We start from the raw sequence: 21,943 nt of genomic DNA on the forward strand, positions 1-21,943 counted from the left end.
GATGGACAATTAACACGAGCCGTTCAACGCCTGTACCCGCTTGAAACACAGGACTCTACCGAGATCTAGAGAAGAGTTTTGGGCCTCTTGCCCAAAAGGTGGGAGGATGTTGAGAACTCTTTAGATTTTTGACAAATATTTACATTTGTATTTTTTATGATTCTTTACATCATAATATGTCACTCTAAAATAAATGGCTAAACGTTTCGTGGATATTTTCTTTTGGGCTATATTTTCTCTTATTTCCTTCAAGCATTGACGTAAATCTCAGGACTGGGGCCACTGTAGCGGTGTGACACCGGTACAACGCGATTGGTTGATGAGTTAGCATCACACGCGCGATTGATCGCAACTAGTTGCGTTAGACTGCACGATTGGCTCGAATTCGTGAGTGACACCGCTGAACTAGTACCAGTTTTAGTGCCCGTAAGGCCCGTTCTGAGATATACGTCAATTTTCGCATCTTAAATGCGAGGACCGAAGGCCCGAAGTCTCCGGGAGAGGCACGGGTACACGCGAGGCCGAAAGCCGAGCTGTAGGATATTAGTGCTTAAACACAGAATAATACCAAATTAGATGCATTATCTTATCTTGTAGCAACAGGAATCAAAAGATGCCTGGGTACCGTGGGCATTGTAGTAACATAAGTATTGCCGAAATACGAAGCTACTGGCTTAATAGATACCTATTAGCGATTTACAAAGATATCCCGCTTTCAAAGTTACCCCAATCACTTTCTTCCAGTTCTACATATATGTAATACATCCGTACTGCACAATCCTTCCATCTATATCTTATACTTGCAGATAATGAAACCAAATCAAACCGAATCCCCCCCCTCTTAGCCCGGCATACACTAGGAATCTTCTAGACCGAGTTTAGAGCAATTATTTCATGCAACCGATGATGCCAAAAATGCGGGGACGAGGTGAGCGAAGTCCCGTGCCGTGATTGGTCCGTTCAAAGACACGGACGTCAAAGACACTTTCGATTCGAACACGGAGTAAAATTACCGTATGCGTGGCAGAGGGGGTAGCGCGACTATGCTATGTAAGTCTGGTGGATGATTTGTCTGTGTAGCCCGGTCTCTGTTAGCTCTGTATCAGGATAAAGATGGCGGTGTATAACAGCGGGGTAAGAATGGTGGTGTATAACAGCGGGGTAAGAGCGACGTGTGGCGTGCGAGGCGCGCCGTTGCAGGCATCTGCGTCATTGCAGCTCTGCAAGCAGCCGTGCACGTATCTGGGAAGAGAGTTTGATTATTTTATATTCCAAACACTTCGGGTTGACCCTCGGAGTATGACATAACTGCCATAACTATATTAGGCCCCACACCACACACTGCGGGGTTGCGAATTGCATCGCAGCCATAGTTGTGTTTTTAGTTTTAAGATATATTTTGTAATAATATGTATACTAGTTTTAAGGTCTATGGTTAGGTCTATGGGCCAATAATTGCCTGAAAATTAATGTTTTCATTTTCATTTCATTATCATACATTCCACGACTCTTTCCGCACAGACTAGCTCTTAACTATAACACGAGCGTACAAGACTGCGACCGTGGGCCGGTTTGTCTCTTTCTTTTGAAGGTAGGAACGTAATTTATTCTACTCCCCGATACTACCGATTGCTCGACGGGCGCCGACGGCGGCAGGGGAGGCGAGATACTGCCCTAGTTTACGGCGTGCTCCTGCGGAAGCTCCCCGTCATGGAGCGAAAGTTATATAAAAAATGTCTGTGTCTCACAGAGGATGTACCTGTCGTTGTAGTAGAAGCGGCCGCAGTGCGACATGCGAATGATCTCCGTGTCCGTCGTCGCGGTCCCCGAGTCCAGCCCGCAGCCCCGCACCGTGATGCTCTCGCCCGTGTCGTCTGCAAACAGAAGTCAGGGCTATAACCGTGAAAATCGAAGTTCGCAAATTGCGGGCATTTTTAGGGTTCCGTACCCAAAGGGTAAAACGGGACCCTATTACTAAGACTTCGCTGTCCGTCCGTCCGTCTGTCCGTCTGTCTGTCACCAGGCTGTATTTCACGAACCGTGATAGCTACACAGTTGAAATTTTCACAGATGATGTATTTCTGTTGCCGCTATAACAACAAATACTAAAAACAGAACAAAATAAAGATTTAAGTGGGGCTCCCATACAACAAACGTGATTTTTGACTGAAGTTAAGCACCGTCGGGCGGGGTCAGTACTTGGATGGGTGACCGTTTATTTTTTTGCCTTTTTTTGCATTATGGTACGGAACCCTTCGTGCCCGAGTCCGACTCGCACTTGCCCGGTTTTTCTCTGTCACTCGCTAATTACACCTTCATTGGAGTAAAACAGAAAGATCCCCGCAATTTGTGAATTTCGGTTTTCGCGGTAGCCCCTCTGACCAGCGAGCCGTGTCACAAGCTATTTTTTAAATTCTTTATATGGCAATTTTTTCCTATAAAATAAGCTGTGAGTTTCAAGCTGTCATTTAATTTCATAGTAATTTTATTGCCAGGTGCGGTTTTTATTGAAATTCCCGCGTTTTTTTTGTGCCACGACTCGAACATGCATTTAACCCTGTGACCGTCAAAGACGTCAACTGACGTGCGCGGCTACAGCCAGAGGGCCTACCGAACCACGTTTGACGTGTTGCCTCTATGTCGCACTTGTAAATTCGTACGTAAGTGTGACAGGGAGGCAACACGTCGAATGTGGTTGACGGTAGGCCCTCAGGCGTGGGCCACTCCGCGATTTCGTCGTGTAGCTACAAAAATAGGTACATGCTCCAACATTTGTAGCGAGTGGTTGTTGGGGAACGGATCGCCGCGTGCGTGCTGCGTGCGTGTGTGCGTCCGTGCGTGCGTGCGTGCGTGCGTGCGTGCGTGCGTGCGTGCGTGCGTGCGTGGGTGAGAGAGAGAAATATAAACGATAATACTCACCGAAAACTCCAGCAATTTTTATACAGGAAGTTGCCGGGAATAGTCCATCGCGGCCCTTCCGGCCCCCCATACACGGTGACTCCAACATTTGGAGAGAATGGTTGTTGTGGAACGGGTCATCACAGGCCGCGAACTTTCCATTCATGGAAACGCATTTAAAGCAGTCGATAGCTTGTGCTGGAACAACGGAAAATAAGTATTACACAAATAAGCAATAATTGTAAATATTACAAGATTGGTGATTATTCACGATTTGATCAGAAAATAAATAGGGAATATTACGCAAAATTCTGTCTAACTCTGTCTGTAGAGGGCGTCACTTGCTCAATCACATGGCCTACCGTGAAACACGACAATCGAAAGTTCAGTTTCTGCCTCTCTATCACTCTTGCCTATTCGATCGATAGAGAGGCAGATAATGAAATTTCGCATTTCGCGGTAGCCCACCTGGAAACAAACCGCCTTGATGCATCAATGTCATAGTGAATCATGTCAAAAAACCATAGACCTAGGATTCGCTCACGGTTTAAACTAGTATGTATAAGTTAGTCTATGGTTTACTAAACAAATTAGTGCTGCACTCTGGCGGCAGAACATTGCATTAATACTCTCTATTGGCTGGACTGGCCTTTGAGGCGTACTTAAAGGCCCCAGTACACAATGGGCCATCGCCGGCCACTCCAAGGGACGCATTTATGTGTCAGAGGGAGCAAGTGATATTGCTATCTCATTCTACCGCCGGCCGGCGATGGCCCATTGTATACTGGGGTCTTAAGACAATAGTAGCATTTGCGTAGAACGAAACGCTTTATGTGTCATTCCTGGTTATTCCCAAGTCATACAGGGTTTCCAGGTGTATCATATTAATTTTCGTATACTTTAGACTGCAGCCTTTTCTCTTTTAAACTTTACATCAATTAAGGCGTAAATAAAGTGACAGAGAAAGATATCCGCAATTGGTGAATATCGGGGTAGGCGGTTATAGCCCAGGTACGATTTACGAGGAATGCAATGGTCATTATCGTACGTAAAAGTGCGATAATTTCGGCCTTCAGATTATGCCAATGCCACCGTATGGTATACCAGTAGCGGAAATAAGTAAAAATAGTCTGCCCCACCCCAACCCCATTATGACTTAACTTTGTATGTCTGATATAGACGAAAAGGCCTATGATCACCTGGCAACCCTAATCTCTCATCCGTCATCCATCCGTCATCCGTGCCGTGCGTGCTTCTGCTTTCCATCATTTATATCGAATATAATCACATTTTACTATTCTTACAAATATTAAAATTACCTAAGTAACAATTATGCCTCCCACTCCTATTACGAGAAGGTGGTAAGTAAAGTTCCATTTCTAAAACTCTTGTTATTTGACAAAATAAAGATTCAAAAATACGACCACTAGGTAGGCCACTTTATAAGTATTCAGTATTCATTTATTTCTTGCTTCCATGGTACATTTTTGGCCAGTATTTACATATTACTTATGGTGTGAAATGGACCCTGAATAGGGTGTACCTACTTGGGAGGATAAAGTTTATTCTCATTCTTCTCAAATGATACCGCAAGTGGGCCGATATTTATTTTCTGTCTATTCTTTTTCGTCACGTTTGGAAGGTAAGTAACTTCTTTGAAGCAAATTGCAATAATGTATACTTCCCACACCCCACAAATATTTGTCAAAAAAGAAAAAAACGGCTTAGCTATTGAATTATTATATTATTTATCTATTCTCTTTGCAGCATAGTGGAGACACAACAGCGTGGGGCAATGATGAAGACAGTATTATCAGTTATGAGATTTGAGGATGATGTCGGTGATATCGTCATCAACAACTTAGATGTAAATGGAATGGCTGTTGTTGTTATAACCATGAAGCCACTCAAAACTCCTGAATTTCATCTTCTAGTCAATATTCAATTGAAGAAGAATTTGAATGCAAAGAACAAAACATTTTCACTAAACATAACCACGGAAGGCTTCAATAAGCAAATTCTTTGCCAGGATGAATGGCTACAATTTCAAATACCAACAAAAAAATATGACTGTTTTCTCCTCAAGAATAATAACATTTTTTTATATACAATTACAATAAACTTTGTAGTACAAGATGCAACGCATGTGGTTGTATGCAATGAACATTATAAAGAACTTTATGAAGAAACAGAGTTCACAGACTTTAAACTTGAGGCAGAAGATGGTATTGTGCCGGTGCACAAGAGTGTACTATACGTTCACAGTGAGATATTCAGGGCAATGCTGGGAGGGCAATGGAAAGAGACAGGGCAAGGCAGCATCAACATGGTAGGCGTGACGGTGCAGGTCCTTCAGTGTTTAAAGGCATACATGTACTTGGGGACCATTCCGAATGCAGAGTTAGAATTAAAGCCACTTTTACTGCTGGCTCGACGCTGCTTGATGGATAAGCTGGCAGCTGGCTGCATTGAGAAACTGATTGCAACCGTCAAGCCGGAGACATTGGATGCACTGGTTGATTTTGCTTTTCAAAACAACATACCTGAATTGATAAAAGGATTAGTTTTGAGAACTCCTGATAATGTTCTAGGTAAAATCAGCAAGGTAACACTTTAAATGGTGATGGTTAGTGCAGAGTGGATAGAGAAAGGACTGATGATTGGCCACTTATGTTACCTATATTCAATTAAATTTAAGACTCACTATGAAAGTACAGCAATTTTTTTATCTTTAACTTTATGAGAATAAAAAAATAAGATTATTATTTTGTGTTTTTATTTGCTACATGAAAAATTATAGGCTAGCTAGACGACAAATTTGTATTAATGGTATAAATCGATTAAGTTTGTTTTTCGGATCAAATGTCTATAAGGGACCCATTGCAAAGATTTTTCTAGATATTGTTATAAAATTCTACATCCCTAATGTTGTGATAATAGTAGGAATATAATAATATGTCGGCGGCCGATCGTAAGATCAGGCATATCGTGAAATTCCTAGGTATATCGTGAAACGTGAAAATCTTTGACTCATACCCTGAGTCGACGGAGCCCCGCGGGGCTCCTATTTCTGGGCAGATTGCCCTTCGGGCATCTGAAGCAACCTAACGAACCTATCCTACTTATATATTGGTTTAATGTGGCTACGAACACAGAAAATCGGAATTTCGGCGTCCCCATTGACGTGTATATCGGCCGGGCCTTACGGGCACTCAAAATGGTACTAGTTCAGCGGTGTCACTAACGAATTCGAGGCAATCGTGCAGTCTAACGCAATTAGTTGTGATCAATCGCCGCGCGTGATGCGAACTCATCATCATCAACCAATCGCGTTGTAGCGGCGTCACACCGCTGTACTGGCCCCATTCATGCCCCGTTCTCATTGCCCGTAAGGCCATGTCCTGAAATATACGTCAAAGCTGGTCATCCCTATATAATCTCTCGCTCGAAAAGGTGCGATGCGATGATGCGATGAGCAGGGGCCGGCAAACCGCGGCTCGCGCGCATTCGGCTCTTTGAAGATACGATTGCGGCTCGTCAATTCATCTAAACAAATCACTCCTAAATATTAGAAATCTTGGATCTTTGAATTCAACATTTTCGGCTCTTTGGGATCCGTAAAATGATTTCTAGCTTGGTGGGTTCTTCTCAAAAGTTTGCCGACGCCTGCGATAGATGGCAGAGTTTGTCAGCTTGCCGCGGTCGAAAGGGATCTTGAGGGCCGCTAACATCAAAAAATCGAAATTTCCTTATCTGCTTCTGTATCATCGCTCATGCAAAAGTGATAGAGGCAAATAAAGAAATTTCGATGTTCGCGGTAGACCCTATTATGTGTACTTACCTAGTCCTAAGTATGTCTATATAAGTAATCATATTTCGCTAGTAAATACACTTACGGCGCTCAGACGGTCTTCGGCCATTTGGTACTCCAGAGCCTACAGACTGCGCGATCTTCCCCCATCCGGACTACGTGCCCGAGCCATCGGACCGCCCTATAGGTACCGCTGGAGAGACGAAGTGCAATTAAAAGACCTTAGCGAACTCGGCGCCATCGATGGACAGGGCTATTACCGCGAAAATCGAAGTTCGCAAATTGCGGGCATTTTTCTCTGTCACTCTAATTACGCCTTCATTGGAGTAAAATAGAAAGATCCCCGCAATTTGCGAATTTCGGTTTTCGCGGTAGCCCCTCTGAAACGGCTTTGGACAGAGTAGCATGGCGGTCTTTGGTGTCGGAGGCCAAGATCCACTTCGGGTCGTGGAGCCACCGCAGTAAGTAGGTAATACATGGACTTACCGAGTGATATGTAAGAAAGAAGCGCGGCGAGGCACACCACGCTGCTGGGCCCCGGCAGCTTCATGTTACCGCTGTAACAATAACAAGATCTTGTAAGTCATTCCACCAAAAGCATAGAATAAATAATAGTACTAGGTACAGAAGACCCACTCTAACAAAACACGTCTGTTGCGATCAGGACAGATATGGCCGCTAGGTGGCAACAGCGCCACGCGCGGCTTATGGCTAGCCACCAAAATTGGTGTGGGACGGATGTACTCTTAGCTACCTGTTGCAAAGCGACGAAATCGCGGAGTGAGCCACGCCTGCCAAAGTTTAAATTGCTATTGACAATATCTGATAATTAATGATTTATTTTATATTATGTAACAACATAGTTAATATAGTACTTACATGTATAGTTCTGTTATAAATAATAAATAAATAAATAATCAGGGGGCTTAGTCAATGACAATGTCTAAGAAATAGACGAGATGAGAAAACGAAACGCACCGCTCTTGTCTTTCTATCGCTCTTCCTTATTAGTGCTCGTTTCGCTTTTCTGAAATTTCCGCAAATGATGTCACCTTAGCTAGGCCCCTGTAGTTTGTATTCTACAGGCGTTCTAATTTACGCCTGTAGAATACAAACTACATCGATATCGTATCTACATCGATCTTTTGAATTCTTTCCGGTTGGCCGGTATTTTACAGATGGCGCCAGCATCAGGTTTTCCTGTCAATCCTTAGAATTAAGTCAAATTCTTGTTTTTTTTATCTGGATCCTAGGCCAAATGTCAATATAAAAAAAATTTGAGACAGTAAAAACCTATTCTGGCGCCATCTCTATGCAAACTTAGTTCAATAATATTCTACTAATTGCAGTAAATTTAGTTATTCCTAGAATAATTTTAGTGCTCGCTATTTATAAGCGAAGAGCTAATAATTTCATAACAGTTTTACGAGCACTCGAAGTGAAGTCAACCGTCAATCATATTCGTTTCCAACCATCATGTTTATTATTGCCGCGATGTAAAGTGCTAGGTACTCAGTGCTAATTTTGAGCCCCGGCAGGCGTATATCTCACTCCGCGATTTCGTCGCTTTGCTACAGGTAGCTAAAAGTAAGTACATCCGTTCCACACCAATTTTGGTGGCTAGCCAATCTAGCCATAAGCCGCCGACGCTGTCGCCACCTAGCGGCCATATCTGTCCTGATCGTAACAGACGCGTTTTGTTAGTGTGAGGCTTCTGTACTGTAACTAGTATTATTATTTATTCTATGGCCCCGGGCAAAACAAAAGATTCCATAAAAGGCCACCAAACGAAGATCCACCAGAGCCTCTACCATCAGTTGGCAGAGTATTTTTCACTTACACTCGGTGAATAAACGTGCCGTGAGTCACGTTTTACGTTTCTTTACGGTCTTATGTACCTAACTTCACTCCACTCCAAACGATACTGTCCCTTTCTAATTATACTAAAAAACAGAGCAAGAGTTACGAGTATATCGGAGTTTTATACAGCGCCTCTAGGAGTCACCTAATGAACTAAATAACAAAATTGTCAAATTTTCTCACGTCTACGTAATTTACTATCTATGCATCTCGCTCTCGCATATTAGTGCAAGTGAGATGCACAGAAAGTAATGTTACATATACTGATGGTAGCCGTGAATATGGAGGGTAGAGATAAGGAGAATCCTTTATGACTTTATGAGAAAACTCCTTAATGGGAGAATATTTGCAAAAACTGGGCACGCTGTCAGCTATTATAATTTTTTTACATCTCTCCAGAGTAGCGAAAAAAAGAAAACCCATAAACTTAGTCTTTCATTGTATTAATACCGTACTAAAAATCATGGAGAATGGAAGATACTCGTATTTACAAGTGGAAAAACGTTTTCTCTTTTTGTATGGACGATTACGTAGTATACTTCCCTCTTAAACTTTTAAGGTTTTTGACGGACACTTTTTCATTATTAATTACATGGAGTATTCCTTACCTCTACAATCCACTAAGAGCATTTAGAAGGGAGATGTCATCGCTGTCATTTTCTTTACAAAACAGTCTGCCGATTTTTGCGGCGGAGGGGACATCAAATGTATTGCTATTTCTAGATGATTTGTACGTAACGTACAAATAGCCATGTCAGTCTGTACAAAAGTTTGCACAATTGTGCAAGTTTTTCGGCGGTGTACCCTTGTTTTGCCGACAAACTTTTCATCGAATATTATTTCATCGACAACAATTCATCGAAACGTTAGTACTAGTAATATTGTTTGGCGTTATTTTGTTTCATATACTATTTATTTCAATTTTTCTTACTGCGTAGAAATAATATTCAACGAATATTACTTGATCGCTAATTCGTTTCAAAATATTTTGATTGGCACAACTACTAAACATGTGAAGTCCCCAATCCGCATTGGGCTAGCGTGGGGACTATAGCCCAAGCCCTCTCGCGCATGAGAGGAGGTCTGTGCTCAGCAGTGGGACGTATATAGGCTGAAATGATGATGAATGATGAACTACTAAACATCGCAATTCATTTGTGCGACGTATTACTTTAATACATTTTTATATGTCGTACTATACATTTATACATTTTTCTGTTGTAAGAATTTTAGATTTAGGTTAGGTTAGGACTGCGACCCCACACAGAAACGAACGGCTATCAAAGTCGGTTTAGGTTAGGTTAGAACTGCGACCCCACACAGAAACGAACGGCTATCAAAGTAGGTTTAGGTTAGGTTAGAACTGCGACCCCACACAGAAACGAACGGCTTTTTAAAGTAGGTTTAGGTTAGGTTAGAACTGCGACCCTACACAGAAATGAACGGCTTAAATTATACCTATTTATAATTTGGCCAAAATGAAAATGGCAGCCTTGTTTCGATAAGAAATATTACAAATTGAAGTAATTTTACGCGTAATCAATTTCATTAAATATAATACAAAATGAAATAAGAAAACCCGTAAAGAAATACCACGATATAAACTATATACAAAATAACTCAAGTACCAATTAAAAGTCCCCGACTTAAATTTACTAGTATCGATTCTTCGACGCAATAACTTGTCGATGAAATAAAAATACTTGAAACGTTGTCTTCCAAATAACATTCGATGAAATGTCTGTCGGCAATTCAAGGGTAAACCGTTTTTCGGCAGAGGGGTAAGTAATAATGTCAACAAAAAAATAAAGAGTATACCTTCGAGACTACTACGACTATGATATTTGATTTATTCGGTTGTCAATATAAAACAAATGTAGGTGTTCTTTCTTCTCGTAAGAGACGCCATTACTATGTAGTCTTGCTTGAGATTAATAAACATTACCTATATGGTGTTAAAACAAGCTTTTCTTTCCTGCTTGGAACCCTAATCCTAAATCCTAACAGTAAGCACTCAATGGCCACTCCAGTTATTAAATGCTCTAAGACCAATTTTGTCACTATTTTACTGACTCAACCTTCATTCTACAATTTTTTAAAGATTTGACGTTGCCATAGTTACAAAAATAATAAACACGTCAATGTTAGTAAACAATGTATAAATTAAAATATATTGTATTCAAGACAAAAATTGCAAAATATGATAATTACGTAAACATCATTAATAATCGAGTTAAAATTATGACTTTGCGTGTTAAAAAATAGGAAGCAAAGTATACGGCGCGATTATACAGGCCTATTTTGGCTACATATTTATTACCTATGACGAAAATAGTACACACATGAGAAGAAATCTTAAAATATTAAAATAGGTATGTATTATATTGGTCCGCTTCAGTCCACATCATGACAGCGGCCGTCTCCTACTACTAAGTAACATTATCTAATAGAGTGTGCGGAAAGAGAAGAGTCGTGAAATTTAGGGGAGCCCATACATTATACCTACGACTCTTCTCTTTCCGCACAGACCCTACGTATGACCTTAATAGCGATCTCAATTTTATAGTACCTATATGATCTCGAGTATATTTCAGTGCCAAGCGCCCCATTTCCAATACAAAATGAACCCACGCAGCGGGTTTTTGGCAATAAATGTGTTTAAATCATATTTAAATTTTCAGATTCTGAACCACCAGCAAGTTTTTGAAGAAAGTTTTATATTTCCTGTTACCAAGTTTACATGAAAAACGATTACCTACCAAACACAATAATTTGAACAACGGAAAATTAAATAATACTTACTTAGTACTTAAAGAAAAATAAATAAACTCACAGAACATTTGTATGTTTTATTTTATTTAAGATAATAATGCTTAATAAAATACGTAGCAATTCTTGTGTAAATATTATAATAGGTCATGCGGTATGTTCTTACTATTTATGTGTAATGTGCACCCAGCAACAAAAACAGCAACATGTCTATGTACCGCTCCTTGTATTGAGCCTTAATTCTTAATACATATGTAACTTCTACATGCATACGCATGCATACATGATGCAATCCGGGTTTTCATGGAAATGTTGTTTTCAATCAGCTTCTTGCCTAAAACCAAAAACTGCTCGTAAGCAATGTGATTTTCGCAAATGTAGCAGTAGAAATAGGAAAATATGATGTCAAGTATAACTCAGTACCTTTGTACTAAATCAGCCTTTTATCGAACTATTAATTGATTTATCCCTTAAAGTTTTGCTTGAAGTTCACATACTGTTATATATTTAATACATATTACGTTGAAAATTGCATGGATATTTGTAAAAAATCTGCGTATTTGTTGTGATTACAAGTTGACAGAAATGACACGTTGGAAACGCACGTATTTTTCGTGTCACTGTCACGTTTACTCGCGTTAAATATTTACGCAGAACAATTCTGGCTCAGTTTTCATTATATAATTAGAAAGAGAGCGTTTTAGGTGTGAAGTTAGGCAAGTATGGAAAACTCGCGTAAAAACGTCTATAACTCATGGTACCAATTGAATTTTTTAGTTCTTTACGTGACCGGTAGAGGCTCTGTACAATTACTCCATACATTTTCCTTAACTTTCTCACTGTCTTCACTTCTCACTGTCATTCACGAAACTGATAGTAGAGCTACAGAAGAAGAGAAAACATTCCACTAGTAATTTGATAACTAATACCAAGGGCCCAACCTTTTCTGTTCTCTTTCAAGGCGCAGCAACTAGTATCATTTCTCTCTACTCGCTCTTTTAAAAATGCCGTTTGTCAAAAAAGGACAACCATAACAGTTGACAAGGTGGACTTCAAATCAAGTGTTGCCTTTCTTGATGCGCCCATGCTGTGTATGTGTGCGTAAAAGCGTATATGTGTGCTCTTTTAGGGATGTGAAAAGTCGATTTTAATCATGTTATATATCGATAAACGCTACACAGCGGAACGAAATAGCGATTAATTGAAACTTCAATATCTTCGTTAAACATAAACATAATTGAAATGCTAATGGATAATGAATATATTATAATATTATAATATAATTCAATTATTGCGGAACACCTATTTTAGGAGGTATTTATGTATTTTAATTAAATATCTGAACTTTCCCTTGGTTCCCTGCTGGGGCGTGACTATAAAATTGTGATCTGATAACCACAATAAAGAATAAAAGCGTTTTTGGTCATTTTAGGTATGAAGTAAAATTAAAATTGCAAGAAATGTCGATAGTTTATCGATATGACTTTATCGACATGGCTACAGCAACGTGGGCCTCATTGTTAATCGTACACTAAACAAAAGTGGCAACAGTGACAGCTCGCTGAGACTACGTCTTTATATATTATAAGTCTATGACTAATACCTACAGGCGTGACATTTGTATATTACTATATAAGTAGACTACATTTCTCATTGTTAATAATAATTTAGACATCTATATATATTGCTAATTTTAACAATTAATTTTATTTATATTTATATAATTTGGATTGTGTTTACAGGTATATGCACATTAATATACTAGACAAATACTAGTACTTAGTAAAAATGACATGTAACAATTGTTATCAATAATTTTTTCATTTCATTTCATTTCATTTCGATATATATTACAGCGGAAATAATGCGTGTATAACGCTACGTCTTACGTAGGCGAACAACGCGCGAACGCGGCGCGGCGCGGCGCGGCGAAAGCGGCCGCCGCCGCGCCGCGCCGCCTGACATTCGCGTGCAAATCGCGCCGCACCGCGTTCGCAACGAGATCGCTTACGTAGGACACTTCTATGGGCATCAAAGGATTGATTTCGCCGCGCCGCGCCGCGCCGCGTTCGCGCGTTGTTCGCCTACGTAAGACGTAGCGTAAGCAAATTTTGGCATAGTTGTAGGGAATGGTGTATTAAATTAAACAAGATACTAAAAGTACCGGGGGGTGGGGGTGAAGATAACGGATACGGGGAGAGGGGTGGTTAAGGTCTCTTTTTACAGTTTTATAAAAGCATCTCTAGCGGAACTAAATGTTGTGTTTCACTCGGTATCAAACTTTGTATTCTCTCGTGCCTTGAAACCTAGCAACACTCAAGATTACACTTTTCGAACCACTCGTTACGCTCGTGGTTAAATTATGGAGTCTTTCGCTGGCCTGGGAATAAAAAGCACGAGAGGTTAAACAACAACTTTGCCGCTTGCCTCAAATAACTATTAACCATTTTTCTGGGTATGATGATAGGATAGATAGTGACATTAATAGCTACCGAATTTTTAGGGCGCCTTTTTTTCCTAGATCTATTGTTTGCTTTGTGCAGCACAACCGAGGAAGATTGAACCCATGATTGGACACATGAAATGTTTAGTTTCGTCGATATGTCGGCGGCCGATCGTAAGATCAGGCATATCGTGAAATTCCTAGGCATATCGTGAAACGTGAAAATCTTTGATCAGTTCCCTGAGTCGACGACGGAGCCCCGCTACGCGGGGCTCCTATTTCTGGGCAGTTTGCCCTTCGGGCATCTGAAGCAACCTAACGAACCTATCCTACCTATATATTGGTTTAATGTGACTATCTTCAAAACATTACACAGGAACATTACGATCTGCCTGATCTTAAGATCGGCCGCCGACAGATATAAGCGGCAAATTCATGAAATAAGCAGGGACACACATATCCCACGTACGCAATGTATTCAATGCATTATGATTTATGACAATGCTACCGCGAAAACCGAAATTCGCAAATTGCGGGGATCTTTCTCTTTTACTCCAACGGAGGCGTAATTAGAGTGACAGAGAAAAATCCCCGCAATTTGCGAACCTCGATTTTCGCGGTTATAGCCCTGAACCCTGAAATTTGTATGGTTAGAAACACTGCGGCTACGGTGGTGATTTTTATCAAGCGTTTTTGGATTTTTGACTTTAAGCCTTGGTCGTTAAATCGATTTTTGTGTGCGGACGAATTCAAGCGCTTTTATCCATACTAATATTATAAATTTATTATCCATACTAATATTATTAATTTAATATTTAAGGGGGTGAAAAAGGGGGTGGAAGTTTGTACGGGGAATCAATAACCGCTGAACCGATTCGGTTGAAATTTGGTATACAGATAGTTTGAGTCCCGGGGAAGGATATGGAATATTCTAGAACATTCGAAAGTATTCTGGAATGTTCCGCAATGATCTAGAATGTTCTCAAATATTCGACAACATTCCAGAATGTTCTTAAATGCTGTGGATTGCTCTCGAATACTCTCGGATGGTCTGGACTGTTCTAGAACCTTCTCCAACTTATTCAACTTCAACTTATTCAACTTCAACTTCTCCAACCTTTTCAACTTTAACTTCTCCAACTTCTTCAACTTCAACTTCACCAACCTTTTCAACTTCTTCAACTCCAACCTTTTCAACTTCTTCACCTTCTCCTACTTCTTCAATTTCAACTTCTTCAACTTCAACTTCTCCATTCTTTTCAACTTCAACTTCTCTATCTTCAACTTCTCCTACTTCTTCGACTTCAACTTCTCCTACTTCTTCAACTTCAACTTCTCTAACCTTTTCAACTTCTTCAATTCCAACCTTTTCAACTTCTCCAATCTTTTCAACTTCTTCAACTTCTACTTCTCTAACTTCAACTTCTCCTACTTCTTCAACTTTTCCTTCTTCTTCAACTTCACCTTCTCCGACCTTTTAAACTTCTTTAACGTCAACTCCTCCTATTTCTTCAAGTTCTTCAACTTCTTCAAATTCAACGTCAACTTCTCCAACTCGAACTTCTTCAACTTTTTCAACTTCTACAACTTCTTCAACTTTAACTTCTCTAACTTCAACTTCTCCAACTTCTTCAACTTCTCGAACCTCCAAGTTGGAGAGGAGGTGGAAGTGATGTTAAGATACAAAATTATGGTTGTCTGTAAAGTCGGTTTACGGACGATATTTTTGCGTAATAACGTCATAAGAAAACATTACGTAACGTTACCATGGAGATCTGTCCACAACGTGACACTTTTTCGTGCAATGCTACCGGTGTTCATCGATTTATAAGACGTTATCATTATCACGTCAAAATTAATAAATAAGTAAAAGAAAATAATATCTTAAATTAAAAAGGGCTCAAAAGATCTTTAGTTACAAATAAAGAAAATTCGCATTTTTGGCTAATTAGTCATTCATTTTGGGGGTGAAAAGAAGGGTGTAATAAAAAGCAATTTGTTAAAAAGTTATGGTACCCAAATTACTAATTCCACGCAGACGAAGTCGCGGGCAAAAGCTAGTTATATATAACGCGCGTTGAAAAAGCGCTCGTGCGATGGGGCCTTTTCAGGGTTCAGATTGTCATAAATAGTCATAATGCATGCATTAACTAGTGATGCGTGACGTTGGTACGTGGGATAAGGTGTCCCCTGTACCCGCCCGCAGCCCGCAACCGTTGTTTATGTACTATTTCTAATTCTGGATGCGAGATTACGAGATTAGTCAATGTTTACTTTAGGTATACCTACATCGTATATAGAAGAGTTAGTCCAAGATAAGTCTGTAATGATTTTGATAGCACACGCAGTGCAAGTGTTATATTAAACGCCAAACTTCTATGCAATTATGCCGGTTAAATAACACTTGCATTGCGTGTGCTATCAAAATCGTTGTAAACTTATTTTGATTTAACTCTACACAGTTTAATCACCAATTTTAAATTTATGGTCAAATTCGAGCGCTCGAAATATGAAAATGCGCCCAAACGCGCATGGGTATGCGCGTTTGGGCGTTCAAAATTGCGTTCAAAATTGGCATTCTTGCGTCCCATCTCTATTTGATCGGCCAAAAAGTTATAATTGAATGAAGTGAGTTGGTCCTTCGAACCGGATCGAATATGGCCAACCTGCGAATGTAGGTATTTTTGAAGTTATTTCAAAATCCAAATATAATAAGTTTTAATTTAAATGACCGCTGAATTATCTATTTTATAAGTTATAATACTTAAAATTGATAATATGTTTCAATATAGGTACCTATTTATCAATTTGTAGTAAGTTATAAAACTTATAAAGCGAATATACATTTGTAAATTTAAAAGGCCTAAAACGCGGCATTTACTTGCCTTTCCACACATGCATATCGAATATTACAGAAACCGTACGGACAAAAAAGAGAACACAAGGAAAATATAATTAAGTACCTACACTGAATTAATGTAATAAATTATGTATTCCTATGATTATAGTCGATTTATTTATAGGCCAATCAAAAAGCACGTTCAATGTGTGGCCTCGATTCTCACCTGAGCTTTAGATTCGTATCACAAATTATCAATCAATAACATTTCACTACACTGTACACGATTATAACTGAATGATTAAAACTTTGCACAACTTAGCACTGTACTGAAGTCCATAAGTGTACCAATATTAGTTAATATGTAATTAAAAATACAAAAAGAAAGCTATGCAGTGGAAAGTAGCATGGGAGTCTTGTAATAGCGACTGCTGAAAATATCGACTGAACTGAAATTCAACGGTGTTGCTAGCAGGGAGAGCTTTCGTTTTACCCTAATCGTGGGGAAAATAATTAAAACTTTTACCACGTTTTTGTTCTCTTACTTCTTATAAAACAGTAATGATTTTAACAATTCGTCCTTTGAGGTGTAAAAACACAGTTTGATAATTACATTTCAAAAGTTTAAATTTTTTAGTATTTTTCCGTTTTATTAGAAACACTTTCTTCGTGTACTCGAACGTCAGATGAAACGTCATTTGTGTTTTGTTTGTAGGGTTTCGTTTCTCTTCTTTTGATACATTTTTAAGTAAAACAGCAAGCTAAATTAAACTGTAAAACAATGATGAAACAGTTCAATTTTGTGTAAAAAAAATATAGATCTTGATAAGGAAAGTGTGAGAGGGGTAAATTTTAATGTTGTTAAAACATTGTATTTTGGTATTTCGTGTCGTATTTGAGTTCCGATTTTATTAATATTTCTGACTGTAGTGTGCACTATTTGCAGCAATTTAAGGTAATTTAGGAACGAGGCTTTGTTTTGCTATACATTTAAATTATGCTATTACTGTATGTATAATAAAATGCAAAGTTTCATAGTACTTTGGTGCACCTAAAAAATGTTTACTAATGTTCGTTATAAAAGCTAAACTAGAAGCAAAAAATGTCTAGCCCTAGTCTATGACCCCAAAAATCGAAGTTCGCAAATTGCGGGTATTTTTCTCTGTCACTAAAAAGTAAAAGAGAAAGATCTCCGAAATTTGCGAATTTCTGTTTTCGCGGTAGCCCCTCTTGTCCTTGGTCACTGTGGATTATTATATTTATTAAATACCAGCTTGTTTAAATTTATCTGTTCCAGAATAATCACAAATATGAAGAAAGCACAAAACTCACCAAGCAAAGAATATATAAATCTTTCACGCCAACATAAATGCCTCGTTTGCAGCAAAGCATTTCCTCAAAAAAGCAGCTTAACATCACATTTCAAGCTACATACAAAATCTGACATGTACCAATGTGATTACTGCCTTAAGTCCTACACGAGAAAGTCTATTTTAGAACAACACATCAGAAAACATACTAAATTAAATATCTTCCAATGTGAACTGTGTGATAAATTTTATACAGTTAAAGCAAAACTGCGGAATCATGTAAAAAGTCACGAGAGTGTAAAAGCTTTTGCTTGCCATATATGTAATCAAAGTTATACACATAAGCATAGCCTGGCATCTCATTTGCTTTTACATAAAGGTCTTATACACACTTGTGAATATTGTGGCAAAGTATACAGGAACAAAGGAAATGTAGAAAGACATTTATTGACACATGAAGGATTAAAAACATTTGAATGTAATGTATGTTTAAAAAAATTCTACCAAAAGGTACATTTGCTGAAGCATTTAGTTGTTCATAGTGGGGAGAAAAGATTTCTATGCCCCGTTTGTGGCAAGAGTTTTAGTAGAAAAGACAGTTTGATGAAACATAGTAAAATGCATACTATAAAGTATATGGACAATAATATAGAAACGCTAGATGCTAATAGAGATGATATTGATGATAATATTTTAATACAAAGGATTTACAAACACTGTAATAAGAGAAATGACAATATAACAGATAATTATGAAATTGATGACAACCGATGTGGATTTCAAAATAGTAATATCATAGATGATAAAGATTTTATAAACACAAGTATCACTTCTTATGATGAAACCACAGATATAAGTAAAGAAAATATAAAAACAAATGATGTTCTAAATATGACTTCAAAATTCGAAGACACAAAACATAAATGCACAATATGCAATAAGAGTTACAAGCACGAAAAATCATTGAAACTACATAAAAAACTACACACATTAGATGCATTAGTGTGCGAGATATGTTCAAAAGTGTTCGCCGTGTTTAGCAAGTACGAAGCTCATAAGCTGTCTCATATGGGTGTGAAGCTGTTTAGATGTGAGTTGTGCGAGAAGAGGTTTACAGCGAGGCACTCTTTGGAGGCGCATTACAGGGCTCATAATGGGGACAAGCCTGTGCAGTGTGCGGAGTGTGGAATGAGGTACCTATTACTAGAAAACTATTTAAAATACTACTATATACATTTTAAACTGAAATAGATGTCACATACGAAAGAATAATTTTTAAGAAAAAAAAACCGACTTCTATGCGGGCCGGTGAAAGATTATTGTAGATGGTGCACTATACAGGGTGGAAAGGCACGACGATCCTTCCCGGAAGTATTAGGTCGTTTAAGTGATACAGAGCAGATTGGTAATGGTAAGAATCGTTAATTGAGTAAAAAATAAAAATACCAAATTTTCTACTTTTTAACTGTGGTGATAACCCTATAGCATGTGCACATGACGGCTAGATTAAGGATCTCCGTCGGGAAAGCTCGGGACTTTACGCTTTTTTCCGATCGTTGACAGAAGCGCAATGATGTATGAATGACGCATAAATGACAAATAAATCAAATGAATGCAAAAATATTACAAACAATTTTATTACTTTCCTAGATAATTACTTTTTGACAATATTTAACACTATCTTCTCTTCACATACGGTGTTCAAATGTACCTACGTGTCTTATAATGTACGCCGCAGCCCGCACCCGAGCCCGCGCACATTGCCCATGCGATAGTTTATGCTCTTCGTCATTTTTCCTCCGCAGATTGTCAAAAGCAGCAATTAGCCTTTAATGTCTCATTTCGTCCGCAGTTTCACATTCCGTTTGGTACACCACATCTTTTACACAGCCCCACAAATTTAAATAACCACGAGCATCTAACAATGGCATTTTTATTTGAAGAATATGAAATAAAGTAAATATGAAGTAAAGTCAATGACAATTTAATTTAAAACATCAGACGTCTTGTCTATTTCCTGCCACGCAAGAAGGTTTGTTAGTTAGGTAGGTATTTAAGAAGTATTTATTCTTGATTTATTCTTAGTATTTCATTTTTGCAAGTTCATTTGGTAAATCAAACACAACCTACTTGTAATTTTTTATTATTTTAGATAGTTTCCAATTATTCGAAAATAATTTTTTGAAACGTGTTAAGAAACTAAAACCTTTTTATCAGTCAAGGAAACCAGAGATATTTATAAGACGATTGCGTACTTTTGAGTGGTTGTCAATGTCACAATTTGAACTGTCGTTGTAAACAATGTTGTGGTTAGTATTATTAATATTAAGGAATAACATAACTACTTCATTCAAGAATTGAACAAGTGGAACCACTAGGAAAGCGAAAATCCTGCAACGATTCTTACCGTGTTGTAAGCAGACCTAAGAATGGTTATATGGCAACAAATTAGCATAATTTCCTGTCGTATACTGATTGTTTACAAGTAAGTTCATTGACCCTGTCACCTGTTAGGGTTAGAACAAAGTAGTTTTTTGCATGGATGTTTAAAAGGCCATAATTTAGAAACGGTTGCCTATATTAACATAGTTTCTATGGAGAAAATATAGAGCTTAGGCTAAACAATCCCCCTTTTGCGGAAAGGATCGTCGTGCCTTTCCACCCTGTATAGAAAAGGAGGTAAAACCACCCACTTTTGTAGTAGCATTTCGTTTCTGTAAGGGTCGTAGTTCTAATCGAATCTAACCCACTTTTGTTCGATTCTGTGAGGATCGCAGTTCAAACCTAACCTAACCCACTTAACGGCGCATGCGGTGCGGTGTACGGGGGTTTAAACGGGAGGGGCTAGTAAGATTGGCATCATCATACCTACATTTTATGGTAGGTAATCATAGTGGTTTTCCGAGTCCGGGTCCGAGTCCGAGTCCGGTCCGAGTCCGGGTCCGAATCCGGGTCCGAGTCCGAACCGGATCCGGGTATACGTCCCGTTCTGTGCCTGAGTCCGGGTCCCAGTCCAAGTCAAAACCGAAATTCTAAATCACCAAACGTGTACTATGCGTCGTTGGAGAGTTCTGTTCTGATCATCATCAGCAGTCCAGTAGTTTCCGAGAAAATAGGCTGTGACAGACAGACGCACGAGTGATCCTATAAGGGTTCTGTTTTTTCCTTTTGAGGTACGGAACCCTCGATGGGTGATTCCGACTCGCACTTGTCCGGTTTTTTAAATTTGCCGCTCTTTTCTACTGACGGATATTGCTTGACAGAGTATAGCTGGTTTATTTAGCTACGAATTATCATGTATCCTTTTTGTCCCAGGTTCACAAAGCGAAGCTCCCTCGCCCGGCATTCGCGCACACACCGACCGCACAGGCCGCCGCGCGCGCCCCGACCGCACCGCGAGATGCTGTGCGCCGCATGCGGCCGCCGCTTCCGTAGGAAGGACGTGCTTGGTGTTCATATGAGGATTTGTCAGGGCTGATTTAGGGTCGGTTGCACCAAACTGTTCATATCGTTAAAGAGTTCGCTAAATTTTTATATGTATGGAAAGTTTCATAGTAAAGCGCCGGGGCGCACCGGCTGACGTTGCTGTCAAATGTTGGTGCAACTGGCCTCTCATACCATTGCGGGTTTTGATCGGTCGGTTGAATTGGACGTAACCAACAGTCCGCAATGTAACTAAAATCGCACGCGAGTTCGCGCGGCGTCTAAATCAGCCCTTAAACCCTCGAACGCTAGTGTCAAAAATTTGCTACGGAATTAATAACCTTTCCACTGTTTCTTATCAGTCCAAATTGTGTGGGACGGATACGGGACAAGGCAGTTGAGGGGTTAAGTGAGATTTGTGTACAAACTAGTATGAAATTAAATGTATGAAAAAGGAGTCTTGATTTTATTTACATGACATCACGAAGGCAGCATAGGGTAATTGTGTCGGTTTACCGTCCAGTGTCAGTTTCCGTCCAGTTGATGGATTAGCAAATAATACATTTCATTTGTAATTTGCTACTTGGGAA

At 39.2% G+C, this 21,943-nt stretch overlaps 2 protein-coding genes across 2 annotated transcripts; one reads left to right on the top strand and one right to left on the bottom strand.

The window, feature by feature from the left end:
• Positions 1 to 189: 189 nt before the first annotated feature.
• Positions 190 to 17,050, bottom strand: LOC134676288 (uncharacterized). The gene is made up of 5 exons (XM_063534661.1): positions 16,847 to 17,050; positions 7,196 to 7,266; positions 2,920 to 3,096; positions 1,760 to 1,874; positions 190 to 1,242 (listed from the first exon to the last, which is right to left on the bottom strand). The coding sequence occupies exons 2-5, from the start codon at positions 7,257 to 7,259 to the stop codon at positions 1,092 to 1,094; spliced, it is 507 nt and encodes a 168-aa protein (XP_063390731.1). The 5' UTR covers positions 7,260 to 7,266; positions 16,847 to 17,050; the 3' UTR covers positions 190 to 1,091.
• Positions 17,051 to 17,502: 452 nt separating this feature from the next.
• LOC134676596 (zinc finger protein OZF-like) lies at positions 17,503 to 21,408 on the top strand. The gene is made up of 3 exons (XM_063534990.1): positions 17,503 to 17,575; positions 17,918 to 19,123; positions 21,246 to 21,408. Exons 2-3 carry the CDS (start codon positions 17,931 to 17,933, stop codon positions 21,406 to 21,408), a joined length of 1,356 nt encoding a protein of 451 aa, XP_063391060.1. The 5' UTR covers positions 17,503 to 17,575; positions 17,918 to 17,930.
• The last annotated feature ends 535 nt before the right edge of the window (positions 21,409 to 21,943 follow it).

Source organism: Cydia fagiglandana, chromosome 24 (genome assembly GCF_963556715.1).
Source record: "Cydia fagiglandana chromosome 24, ilCydFagi1.1, whole genome shotgun sequence".
In the NCBI taxonomy this organism is placed as follows: Eukaryota; Metazoa; Arthropoda; class Insecta; order Lepidoptera; family Tortricidae; genus Cydia; species Cydia fagiglandana.

What these genes read in the sequence shown, in the direction of transcription:
- LOC134676288 (XM_063534661.1), bottom strand. Translation starts at nt 7,259, where the DNA reads ATGAAGCTGCCGGGGCCCAGCAGCGTGGTGTGCCTCGCCGCGCTTCTT. An exon ending in TCTTTCTTACATATCACTCG is followed by an intron (nt 3,097 to 7,195) that starts GTAAGTCCATGT and finishes CCGTTGTTCCAG; the next exon opens with CACAAGCTATCGACTGCTTT. An exon ending in CGCTTCTACTACAACGACAG is followed by an intron (nt 1,243 to 1,759) that starts GTACATCCTCTG and finishes CTCTCTTCCCAG; the next exon opens with ATACGTGCACGGCTGCTTGC.
- LOC134676596 (XM_063534990.1), top strand. Translation starts at nt 17,931, where the DNA reads ATGAAGAAAGCACAAAACTCACCAAGCAAAGAATATATAAATCTTTCA. An exon ending in TGTGCGGAGTGTGGAATGAG is followed by an intron (nt 19,124 to 21,245) that starts GTACCTATTACT and finishes TTTTTGTCCCAG; the next exon opens with GTTCACAAAGCGAAGCTCCC.